General features: G+C 47.9%; 1 protein-coding gene across 10 annotated transcripts in view; it reads right to left on the reverse strand.

Annotated features, from left to right (window-relative positions):
* Window positions 1-1157: 1157 nt before the first annotated feature.
* Window positions 1158-12931, reverse strand: part of PAX5 (paired box 5) — a gene marked incomplete at both ends in the record, with an annotated part of 130459 nt that continues 118685 nt past the window's right edge. For 6 of the 10 annotated variants that reach the window (XM_082301068.1, XM_082301074.1, XM_082301072.1 and 3 more), the window contains 2 exons: window positions 1158-1234; window positions 8568-8654. In XM_082301068.1, the coding sequence (XP_082157194.1) occupies window positions 1158-1234; window positions 8568-8654 (164 nt within the window). Of the gene's footprint in view, window positions 1235-8106; window positions 8166-8567; window positions 8655-12931 lie in introns of those variants that run through there. The other 4 variants (XM_082301076.1, XM_082301075.1, XM_082301071.1 and 1 more) reach the window with 2 other exon arrangements.

Here is a 12931-nt window from a genome sequence, read left to right on the forward strand (position 1 = left end):
GTGCTGGAATCTGCAATGCCTTCACAGAAATGTACAGACACCACAAAACAAGCACTTTCCCCTCCAGCTTGGCTTGGAAAGTGAGTGCAGCTGCCCTCATGCCTGGTACACCCCACTCAGTACATGCACTTAACAAAAATCATAACCATGGTATTTCTCTGCCTTCCTCTCAGGGTTTTCATGACTGGGATATAGCACACAATCTATAGAGATACACACAAGGTCTCAACTGTTATTTAGGAATTCCTTCCTGGATGCTGCTTAACTTGAAACCAGTGAATTTGTTCCAGTGTTTAGTATGATGACAAATGAACATAAATGAATATTAAGCAGTAAAATATCACAAAATTGCCTATGTCTTTCAGTTGCCCATGTGTTTGATACCAGCATATAGCATGATCACACACAACTGTCAAATAGGATGCTCTATATAGAAACTACATCAGCCCAAAATACAGCCACAATGAGTGTTAACCTGGTTCAAAGTTGCTTAAAGCTTACTGAGTTCTTTGAATCAGTGCACCAGTTTCAAAACACACTTTTGGATGTGTTTTGAGTTCATACTTGTACAATGTTGCTGTTTATGCTTAAGCTACTCTTACAGTAATACAAACAAGCAAATATTTACAGTGGTGTGGTTGTGTAAAATTGAGGAGACTGATTTTCTCTTTGCCACACACACAAAAAAACCCCAAAAACAAAAACAAAAACAAATAAAAAAACCAACCAAAAAAACGAAGAAGGAAAGAAAATTGCCTTGAGTCTCACAGCCTGTTTCAGTGTGCAGCAAGAGGGAGCTGTCCCAAGGGGAGCTGCTCACACCTCTTCCTTATCCCCAGATACAGCCATGGCACCCGCAGGCAATTAAAGCAGTAGCCAGCTGGCTGCAAAGAACATGAAGCTACCACGCATTTTTGACCACACAGAGCTTCAGGAGAACCACTTCCTCCTGTTTCTCTGTTTGATTCAAGACCCAACCAGATTTATGAATAGAACAATCAGTTCAGCAAATTTAAAGAGCAAAATTTCAATTATCGTGTTCCTACTAGGTACTTTCTCCTTCCCTTTTGGAGTGGCTGGCATGGTGGCAGCAAGATGACTCGTCATAGTTGTCCCAGACGTGCGTGCCGTCAGTGCCGATGCCATGAGCTCCGGCGTCAGTGGCGGTCATAGGCAGCAGCAGCGGCTGGTGCAGCTGCCCCACGGGCTGTGGCGCTGTAGTAGTAGGGGGAGCCTGTGAGAGATGAGACCACTGTGAGGAAGACAAAGGTGGAAAGGTGCCAGTTTGCAGTGTTCTGACAATGGGTGTCAGAGAGCTCTCCAGCCAAAGCTTCAATAAAGGCTGGTAAATAGAATAAAAATTGCATTCGTGCATTCTGCATGCGAGGGAGGCTACCACTGCTTTGCATTGCTGCTTGCTGTTTGACACCTTCTTCCTTTCCTTCACTCAAAACATCATTTACTTCACCAAAAATAGTTAATTACTTTTCAGAATGGAAAATCAAGATATTTCAACCCCAACATACCACCATACTCTGATTTCTTTGATTTTTCTCCCTCCTTTTGAAAGGAGGAGAGAAGGTTGAATGCCAAAGCATTCAAAAGATTTAATTGAAAGCACTTGTTTACCAAGAAAAGGCCTGAAAAATATTGGTGGCAATTTTCTGTTCTGCAGGGCTAAGCACTGGTAGACAGGATGATTACCCAAGGATCACCAGGAACCTGGACTGTTTGCTTGAATGAGGAAGAGTCTTTGATTTGTATCTAGAGAGATACCAATCTGTCCAGCCAGCATCAGTTTTAAGAAACCTTCCAAGTACACCTGCAATGAAACCAACTCTGATCCATCCTAAAAAGGGAGTTTCCTCCCTTCGAGGTGCTACCAGTTTGGTCCGCAAGTCACCAGTTTCACATGAATGGGATGTAAGGCATATCACAGTGTGGAAGAACCCCCTTGGAAGGACTCAGACACATGCATCTGAGACCACCAGGCAGGTTTGGATGAGCAACAAAGAGCCAATGTGAGGAACGGTTCTGGGTTAGTCAGGGCTGCAGGGTTTGTTTTCATGAGAGGCCCTGTCTGAGAGCTGCCTTCCATCCTAAGCTTCCTGCCTTCAACACAGATGAAACAGCAGTCTGTCAGACATGGTCAAGGGTCCTCAAAGCCCTGGATGTGACTTGCTGCAGATGCAGTGACTTTTGCTGCTTCAGTAAGGAACAGGAGCTGATCCCACCAGAAAATTCCACTGATCCCACCAGCTGATTCCACCAGAGCTCAGTGGAGACTGTGAACACCTTAGGAAAGCATCAATGGCAGTGAAGCCAAAGGTGCATTATTAGGAATTCACTTCCCATCCCAGACTCTAGCAAACCCTATTCCTGCAGGTCCAGTGGTTGCCCAGGCCCTGGGCATAGCCTGAGCGTGGCAGTGCCCCAACTGTTCCACCACCATGGCCCTATACACCCTCTGGAGCTGGAAGGAGAACCCAGCTGGCATGCCAGGTGCTGTTGGTAACACGCTCTGTGCTGCGCCAAAAGCCTCTACCTCTGGGAGGCTGGAGAACCTCCTGGCATCTCCTCTTGTTGTACAGCTACAGATGAATGCTTTGTTGTTCACTCCAAAATGACCTGAGTGATTACTTGAGGGCTGCTCATTCAAAATCACAGGCACAGAGTGAGAATCACAGAGCCAGACTCTTAGGAGAAAGCTCATGGAAAGTCACTCTTAACCATTGGCAGAATGCGGGGCTACCTCACTGCTGTGGGTCCAACAGGATCAATCTGACAGGCAAGCCCAGCTGCTCCTTCTAGGCTGCTTTTGTCCAGAGTGCCACATCAGGAGATCAGCTCAGGCTTCATCACGAGCCTCCAGCTTTTCATTTCCAAGAGAGCACAAGCTGATGCATGAAAAAAACAGCACAGGCAGCATTTGCTATTGCACAGTATGTGCAATGCACTGCTCAGCACACTCAGTCAGAGAAGAAAACTTCTTTGTCATGATCAGTGTTCTACCACAGCATGTGGTACTTTGCTGCTGCAACCCTGAGAGGTCAGAGGACTTTGGCTACTGGAATGTGTCTTCTGCACAGTGCTGTGGCAAAACAGGAGCTTGTACACAGCATGTGGGTCTGTGATGTCCTCAGTGCCATCCTTAGTGACTAAGGATGGTCCAAAATCAGAAAAACCCACTGCAAAGGGCTGGGTTTAAACAAGGTAAAGCAATCTTCAGGAGTGTGGTCCTAGCTGTCTAGAAAGATAGTTTTACCATACACAAGAATAATACAAGGGAATGCATGAAATCACTGGCCAGGACAAGCATTTGCAAAGATGTCTGTACACAAACTCCTAGGCAGGAGCCAATCCAACCTAGGTTTACTTACTAAAAGGTAAGAAATTTTAAGCCATAGCCAATGGTGGTAAAGTAGAACCCTTCAGCAGGTCACCATTCCATTTACGTTTGCACAAGTGTAGTCTTTTGTTACCTGCTGAGGGCACCACAGCCGCTATCCTGGGCTGGACAGATAGCCTTCTTCCAGGTAACTGACATCAGGTTAACAAGCCCCAGCCTCAGGAACTATATTTCCCAGACAATACTGGAAAGCTTCACAAGGACAGTGAAAACCATTCTCATGGGTAGCCCAAAATTAAATGCTGTATACTTAGTATCCCAGCCAAACTCAATCCATGGAAAGCACAGAAGCCTTCCCTGGTCAAATTGGCCAGTCTTCAATGAGTAAAGGCAAAAGTTAACAGTTCACCAGACTTTGAAATGTGCATGCCATGTCTAGCTGGGGTTTTCGGGATGCCCTGTGGGGGCTGCCCTCTTGCGGGTGCCCAGTTTGATGGCCCATGTCCCCTCATGGCCAATCCAGCTGCCTGGATGTCCTTGGGGATCATTTTGCACTGCAGGGCAGGCAGTACCTTGATGTGAAACAGCTCACAGGCCAGTGAAGAGCCAGGTGAACCTGCTGTCCTCACCCATCACAGCACCAGGAGGTCAGTGTGAAGCAGGCAGTGGTGGTGGTCAGCAGAGATCCCAGTCCCCACTGGCAGCAGCACTAGCACTAGCCATGGCAGCTCAGCTCAGGCAGAGGGGTGAAAAATACACAGGAGGCACCAAACAATTTCACTCTAACTCATGGAGCAGTGTGTGGGTCCCACCAGAGCTGGATGCAGTGCTTTCTGAGGTTTTGGGGTAAATGGGGTCTTCTATGGGTCAGAGCCTTTGTTTTCCCACTCTCTCTTCCTCCACTGCTGTTCTGACTCAGTGCAGCTACAAAAAGCCCAGTATTTCTCCCATGCATTCCAAAGGCCTTACATTTCTCTCAAGTTAGATTTTGCCAGTTTGCCTTTCAGCTGTGCAATCAAAGAAGCTTGTATTTAAAGTGAAAAATGAAAGCACTCACTCTTCCTGTCATCATGCCCCCATCCAGAACAGACTAGTCCATCCTTCTGTCATTTTTCCTTTCTAATTCATACTATCATCAATTTATTTCTTGACACAGTCATTTCTAGTGCCTACTTGTTCTCTAATCTTTCCACAGAATCCCACAGAGAAATTGAATCTAATCCTAACTGAGAGGCTCCTAGCCCTGCCCTTGCATGATGCCATGCCAGAACTGGCAGACACGGCACTGCAGCCAAACCCTCCCAAGCAGCGCACAGGGACCACATCTGCGTGTGTGTGGGGACACTGCATTAAACAGAACCCACAGTGAGCAGGACTGAGCCAAAAGCTACAAGCCAGCACAGAACTAATTTTTTTTCATTAGACAGTGTTGCTGTTATCTGCCCTTAGCATGCACATGTTGAGCTGATCCTATGCTTATGTGCACCAGTATGTGCCGACAGTAACAGCCCAAGACATGCACGTTTGCCTCCCGTGCGCCCATGCATGTGCCTCCGTGTGCATCCCTGCCCTGTGCTGCTTGCAGGTCCTTTGCAGGACAATGTGGTGAAAAAAGAAAGGAAAAAGATGTTCCTTCCCTCATCTCTTTGTCTGCCTTTGAGATGGAGACACCTAGTTCAGCCACTAAGCCACACAAGTGGTCAGGATTTATGTCCTCTTCCCAGCACATTCCTCCAGGAACTTGGGGCCTGTCCTCACTCTTGCTGCAGCCAAGGTGGGACTGAGTTATCCCCCACAGCCAAGTCTGTCATGTCTCTGACACCGAGAGAGGTGTGGGTGCCACCATGGCTGATGCAGGATGCAACAGCATGAAGATGCTGCAAAGCTGCAGCAGATAACTGACTTCCTCAGTCCCTGCTTCTGTTGACCATTCTGGAGGAACATGGCTGGATTGTCTGCTCTTCCCCAAGAGCCGTGGGGCACAGCATTTGAGACTGCCCCAGATAGGAGGGAGCACAGTCCCCTATCTGCACTGGTTTCAGGACAGCCGGAGCAGAAGAGGCATGGTGCCTGGTGCAGAGAAGTGAGGAGCACCGAACCAAGGGCAGAGCAGACAGTGGGGTAATGGTGAGTAGCTGGTGCTTTGCTGAGGCCAGACAGCCAATTCCCAGTGTCTACATGCCATGAATATGGTTCTGCCTTCCCCTGAAGACACCACCTCACACCCCTCCCTGCTGCTCCACACATACAGGACAGAGACTGGGGACTAAAAACCAAAGCTTTCTCACCATTCTTATCTCCCTGTCTTTACCCTCCCCCACATATAATTTTTCAATCCAAGTATCCTTTCCTCCAGCCACTTGCAAATCATGGCATCTCTCCTTTTAGCTCCTCTTTCACAGGTCTCAGCCTTATGTGATTGCTGTGCTGCAATTCTTCCTTGCCAGTACAGGGAATTAATTGAATGTAGGTGCTGCTAAGTGCTTACAGTATTACACTTTCATCTTAGTGAAAGGAGCAGGACTTTGTAAAACAAACTGTGTCAGGCAATGTACCAGTCCTGATTAATTTTGTCAAGGCTTCTGCTCTGAGCCTGATACTGCCAGAGCTTGTTCTCAGGAGAGAATTACTAAATGCACTCACGTATACTCCTGAGAGGAGTGGAAGCATCCTGGATATAGTTCAAATTAACCTATTCTCCACTGCGTGTGCCCAGGCTCATCACACAGCACCTTCTGGGTGTGCAGGGAGACTTGGGGCAGGTTTTAAAGTTTCTGCGACAGACTCCTACTTGACCTAAACTACCAGTGGGATTAGCAGGCACTAGGGAGAAGGGATTGCAGGATCAGGCTTCCAGTGACAAAGGCAGAGCTGTGGATAAGAGGGATCTCTGCAAGGCATAACAGACATCTCTCCCATAGACTGTAGCTGATTGCAGACACATTCTTGATCAGATCATACCACTTTACTTGGACCTACTATTGGTCAGACAAGGGGACTCCCTCTCCAGGAAACTCCAGTCCCCCCCAGTTCTGTGACCAGACTGAACTGAAATGGTAAGTTCATCTTTAGGACTTGCTGCAGAATAAAAATTCCCATTTCTTTTTTTTTTTTTTTAATGCTGAAACAAAGTATAATGAAGAGGACAAAAATAAGGAAGCCAGTATTATATATTTTAACATTTTCCAACAGAAAAAAAAGAAGAAAAATAATCACCATTGACATTATAGCATGAAACACTTCAATCTCAAGAAAGCTGAAGTTTCTGAAAAAATATGATAGTCTCTGATTCTTTTTACCCTTGCCTCATTTAAACACACGTTCACAGCATGCTGCTGAGTAAATATTGCTGAAGAAATCCTCACTAGCCTGAAAACAAGCTTTGCTGTGAGGAGCATGTTATACCCACAACTGCTCATATGTTGAAGATAAGTCAGAATTTGCCCCCAAAATGCATGATCCAAAAAGGAAATGAGAAAAAGAGGATAAACGCAGAAAAAAGGGAATGGCACAGGTAAAAGCTTCTGGCAGCAAGTGGTTGTCTCATGATCAGCCTCTGCTTTAAAGTCTTTTGCTGACCCAGACCTACCCATCTCCAGCATCCTCAGGGCATCACAGGGACCTACCTTGCCCAGCACCCTGGACAGCATGCTTAGAGCTAGGACAGGCCCATAACCTCAAATAAAGAGCTGAGCAGGCCATGGGTGCAACCTGCTGCTGACAGAATCAAAGGGCCACTGCCCATCCCTGTGTGGTGGCACAGAGCTCAGGAACGGCTTTGGAATGGCTCCGGATAGTGTGCACACCCTTCTCATGGAGGTGGATATCCATAGGCAGGATAAACAGTAAACAGCCCAGGAGCCTCTCCAAAAGCCCTGTCTTCATGCAGAAGGGCAGGGTAAGGGCTGGGTTGTCATTTATTTTCAGTATCATGCCAGTTTCTTTAACAGTTTAGAAGGAAAATTTTTAAAGTCACACAAAATCTGGCTTCCCAGGCCTATCCATGATGCAGAGTATTGCTGAAGCATCTCTCCTGATTCAAAAGGAGTTGCAAAATGAGAAATGAAGAAAGCATGGTGTGTGCTCTTGCCTCTGGCAAAAGCATCTTCCCCATGCTGCTCAACCAAAAATCTGCCAGTGCCTCTGGCTGTGGCCATGGAAACAGTGGGTTTGAACACGGGGACTCCCCTGGCTTTGTGCAGCTATGCCCATCCATATTAGCTGAAGATCTGTCTGTTGATTTATGATGGAAGCACTAACAAACCCTTAAATGTGGCACAGCAAATAACAGCATTATACCAGCACCATGGCATGAGAAGCAGAGGCTGTCTATTGCTCCCAAAGGATTTGTTTAAGGACAAGAACCATGATGAATACAGCCTGGGTGGTTCAATTATATGGGGACTCAATTACTTAAAACAAAGAAACTGGATGAAAAAAGTACGACAAAAATTCAAAATTATTTCGCTGCTGGAGGTCACATATAACAGCCCTGTCATCCATAAATCTGGAAATCTCTAAGGCATGCTACTCCTGTGTTGAGAGACGACAATTAATTGGTATTTTACTTACCTCATCCATGCAAATTATGCAGGGAAAAATTCTAATTACTGCATGCTACATGTATATAAGGTCAAAGTGGGCCAGCTTTTGACAGGGGTGTAAAATGGATTATGTTTATCCTTCACATGAGGGCCATGATCCTGCAGGAGTTACAGGGCTTCTGTCTCCCATTGCTCATAGGGACCATGCTGGCATCAGTGAGGCTGCACCAGTGGTCTCTTGCTGAGGAGAGATGGAGTGGGCATACACACAACTGGGGAGCAAACACAACACTAGATCAGGAATGAATGCAAAGCACATGCATGCACAAGCAGCAATGGCATGGGAAGCAGTGCAGCTTACAACTGGCTGTAAGCAAACTGGCACCACAAGTTTTGTCTGAACAGGACCCCTTACCCTCAAAGAAATGGTGGTCCTGCTTTCTGGCAGTACCCTATGTCTCTGGAAGGATTTTATCAGAAGCAGGAAGACAAGACGTTTGGGCCAGGGCGAGTGAACCAAGAGCAATCATGCACCCCAATGGAGACCTGCAGTCCTATTCTGGGTCTAAGCATTGGGACTGAGGACAAGCTGGGACACACATTCTGCCCACCTCAGGGCTGGACAAACACTGCACACCTTGCACTGATCTCTCAAGACAGGGGCGACCACTTACCCAGCAGTCCAGGGTTGGGAAACCTCCAGGAGTCATTGTATGTTGAATATTGTGGGTGGCTGTATGGGGTCCCAGAAAACTCGCTCCCTAAGTTAAAGAGACAAAGACAGAATAAAAGGTCATTTGATTTGAGATGACAGTTACCATTCTGGGGTAAATGGGTTCTCCAGTGTGTGCTGCGCTCCACGGGCGGCCACAGTAAAAGCACTCCTGGACACTCTGCCTTGAGGAAGGGGAATATGGGTGGCCAAATTATTAATTAAACGGGTGCAGCCATCTTTTATGTGTCTTTTTTGTGCTGCAGTCCAGGCCTCCTGAAGTTGCTACAGGAGCATGGAAACAAGGAGGGATGGAGAAGCCTCTGGGACACACTGATGGGGCTGGCCTTTGCTTCTCTGGCCCTACAGGACTCAGGATGAGAAATACAATACAAGGACAGGGCTGTTCAGATACAGTCTCTGCTGCAGGAGAAGATGAGCCAGCCAGTTTCTAGATATTGTATACCCTTAATGGAGAACATGGTCATGGTCCCAGATATTTGTCCAACACTGTGCTCCAAGGAGTGGGATGTTTGCATCAATTTCAGATGGATTTGAACCCTCCAGACAAAGGCACAAAGAAGGTTTGAAAAATTATGGCTATTTATCTCCTCATCAGCTCCTGCTCTTCCCATCTGTTTGTTCTCTTCACATGTCACCTGCTTCATACTTCAGCTGCAAGCTCTTCAGAACAGAGCCTTGCACCATGGGGCTCTGACCTGGCCCCTCCACCACGCAAATACCAACACTGTTGCTGTTTTATTAGGAAATATTCCTTGAATTACAGCTTTCATCCTCTCTCTTTCTTCTTCCTTCCCTTCTCCCTCTTCCACACACAAATACATAAACCCACAGCACAGCAGAGCACAGCACAGTGGGAGAAAGGGTATGTTTCCTAAGGCAAGAGGTGAGGGCTGACAGGCCACAGCAGATGCTTGCCATGACCTTTGCCTGCTTTCCTCCTTGGCAGTGGCATAGCCACAAACCCAGACCCAGAAGCTGCCATAATCCCAGCTAGGCAGTGGACCTCTGACACCATGTCCTGAGCATCTCAGCCTCAGCACCCCATCCCATACAATCCATAGACCCAACCTGGGGACCACATCTGGGTCTCCTGGCCAGTGAGTGGCCATGGTTTAGGCCAGTTGCTGGGACACTGGTCCCAGGGAAGAGGAGATGATGTTCTGGTCACCAAAACATAGGCTCAGGTCCAGGATGGCTTGATCTCCACATGATTCTACTTCAGTGAAAACAAGTCTGCCTCTCCACCTGTATCACAAGATGAGCAGACTAAATGTGTTGACAGCAGGACCAGCCCATCACCAGTCTGCTACAGGAAGTCTCTGTTAGCATCCCTTCCTTGTTTCTTTTCTGCAGCCCTTCTGATCCATGTGACTGCACTTACCGAGATCAACCTACTCTCTTTCCCCAACACAGCTTCCACAGAGAGAAAGTCTGCAGCAGGAAGCACTTCCACACTCACCACACCTTTCTGTGCCAACCACAATTCTTCACAAGCTCAGAGTGGGTTTTCCTTATGCCTCTAAGCAATGGCATTAATTCACCATGAGCCAGGAAAAATGGAGCTGTTTCAAACCTTTCTTCCCAGGGAAGTACAGAGTACCTACAATTCTTCTCTGCTCCCGTCCCTATGGATGATAGATGACTTCAGTGCTTGAAGTCAGAGTGCTCATCCAAAAAAGAGTAAGGCACAGCAAAGTTGACAATGCTGAAAGAGACTTTAGGAGCCACTCAACATACTGCAGCCACTGCCAAGAGCATCCCCATTGCCTTCTGCCAGTCAGGGATCCATCTCTCTCCTGCAGGACACAGCAGCTTCTCTCTGGTCCTTTCTGCCTCTGCATCACCACAGCTGAGGCTGTTGTCTCAGAGTCCTCCCTGATTGTTCCTGGCTGTTATAGCCTCTTGGCTTCCTGCTCATCTCTTGATCAGCTCTGTGTTCCTGGTGTTTGCCCTAGCCTGCAAAGCACAGAGGCATCAGTCTCTCTGGGAACTTCACTTGTGAGAGGCACAATGTTTTCCAGTCCTGAAACATCATGCTCAGATTCTCCTGCCAATGTGTGGCACACAGAAATCCTTTCACCCTGTGGGTGCCTCTTCCACAGGAAGGCTGTCACACACCACCTTCCCCAGGGGTTGCATTTCTTCCTCATCACAGGGAAGTGAGATTTTAGAAGATTTAGCCCTGGTTTAGTTGTGCAAAACAGCTGTGCTGTCTGACCAGCATGACACACAAAAGTAGATGGGAGTGAGTCATGCTGCTACATCTTCCCTGAGAGCTGTGCAGTGCATGGACACAAGGACAAAGTGGACAGGATAGCAGGACAGACCCAGATCCCTGTTGTGGGCTGTTTGCATGGAGTGCACAGAAGAGCTTGTCCTGTCCTTTGTGCACCAGGAGCACCCCAGGCTTGAAATAAAGCTCACAGTCGCATGCCTGCAAGAGCTGTATCTGAATGGGGAGCATTCTTCCCTTGGACAACACCTCATTTTCAGCTGTTCCACCACCCTCCTCCTCTCCCTGATCCCTTCCTCCCTCCTTCCATCCCTCTCTCCCTCCCCTCTCCTGTTTTCCTGGACCTGCACAGACCCAGTCCATTCCATGCTGATGCTGTGCACGCCATGGAGTGGGCAGCAGTGCTTTCCAAACATTTATCAGTACTGCAGCGGGGCTGTGGGTGGGAATGGGCTGACATTTCATTGTTTCATCCTCTCCTGTCTTGCCCTCCTCCCCCACCATCCCCACTGCCCTCCTCCCCACACTCACACACAGACACACATCGTGGACCCTCTCTGGGGGATGCTCCAGTGCCTGTCAGGCTGAGGCTTCCAATTCTCTGTTTTTTATGCCTCAGTGGTCAGGGTGTCAAGCTCCTGCAGTACAGACCAGCCAGAAGCTCGAGGAGTCACTGAGCACCATCAGCTCCGTGACAGTATTGCTTGCTTCTTAACATACTCTGCATATCCATCAGCCTTGCCGGGGGGAGGGTGGGGGATGGGGAGGGGGGGGGCAGAGAGAGAGAGAGAGAGAGGGAAGGAGGGCAAGAAGGAAAATGAGAGGAAAAAGAAACACGAAAGAAGGGAGGGGAAAAGGAGAAGTGGGGGAGAAAATCTCAAGACCTGTTATTACCACCACAGGGCTTGGGCAGACAAATGGTACAGTCGTAAGTGAAAGTAAGCTAGATGAATGAACACTGCATGACTGCCTCACAAATTCCACCAGATATTCCAAGGCCCATCAGCTACACTTCTTGACAGCACTTCTTAGCAGACAGCCCTCGCCCCATTCAAAAACAAACACTACGGATCAGCCATCCAAGGATGCACACACGTGCAGCATGTAGCGCACATGAGCACAGTGCCTGCCCACAGCATGAGGAAAGGGTGGGAATCAGACACATCCCTCCTTCATGTGAAATGGTAAGCCTCCTCCTCAGTAGTTCCCACCTCACTGAAACACAAAGACACAAAACAAAGGATTCCTGCCAAAGTTAGCTCACCTCTTTGCCACAAACCTGACTCTACACTCCACATACGGCTGTAGCCCAAAAGGGCTCAGACTCTTCCATCATGCCTCAGAAGTAGAGGTAAGGAGGGGAAAGAACAAAGACTGATTCCCAATAACACTGCTGCTACAAAGCCAGTGGCAAGCCCTGGGAGATGCATTCCACCCTGAGACGGTGGGACAGAGATAGTCTGATGGTGGTGGATGGACCATCTGCTGCTGCAAAACAGTACCGTCCACTCTGCACCATTTTTTCTCTGGGGACTATCAACTCACATTTACCAGTCTTCTTGGTTTTAAGGTAAGCTTCCTGAAAGTTTTCTTTCTGGTTTGCAGAGAAACTGAAAAGCATGAGTGTAAAAATCCCAAGAACTAAGAGATGAATGAAGAAATATCACCATGTTTTTCACAGTGCTGTGGCTGTAGAGAACTGCCGCTGCAGGGAATGGGAAGGATGCAGGTGCATCCCTGCACCAGTACTAGGCACGGGGCAGGAGGGTAATGGAAAACTTCCTGCCCTGCAGAAAGGCAGAAGGATGAGCAGATGCTCAAAGCAAGGCTGGCTCTGACAGAGGCCATGTTCAGCCAAGGTGTGGAAACTTCCCAGGATGGAAGAAGCCTGACCACTGTCACTGCACGACACCATTCAACACGCAGAGTACCTGGATGCAGCCCCGTGAAGCACAGCAGTCATGAATCTTGGGACTGTTTGACAACACCAGCAGAACACAGCAGACTAGTCAAACATTATTGTCCAGCTGCTGGTACTTTTGGACTGAAATGGAGAATTTGAGCAAATA

Source organism: Coloeus monedula, assembly GCF_965178545.1.
Source record: "Coloeus monedula genome assembly, chromosome: Z".
In the NCBI taxonomy this organism is placed as follows: domain Eukaryota; kingdom Metazoa; phylum Chordata; class Aves; order Passeriformes; family Corvidae; genus Coloeus; species Coloeus monedula.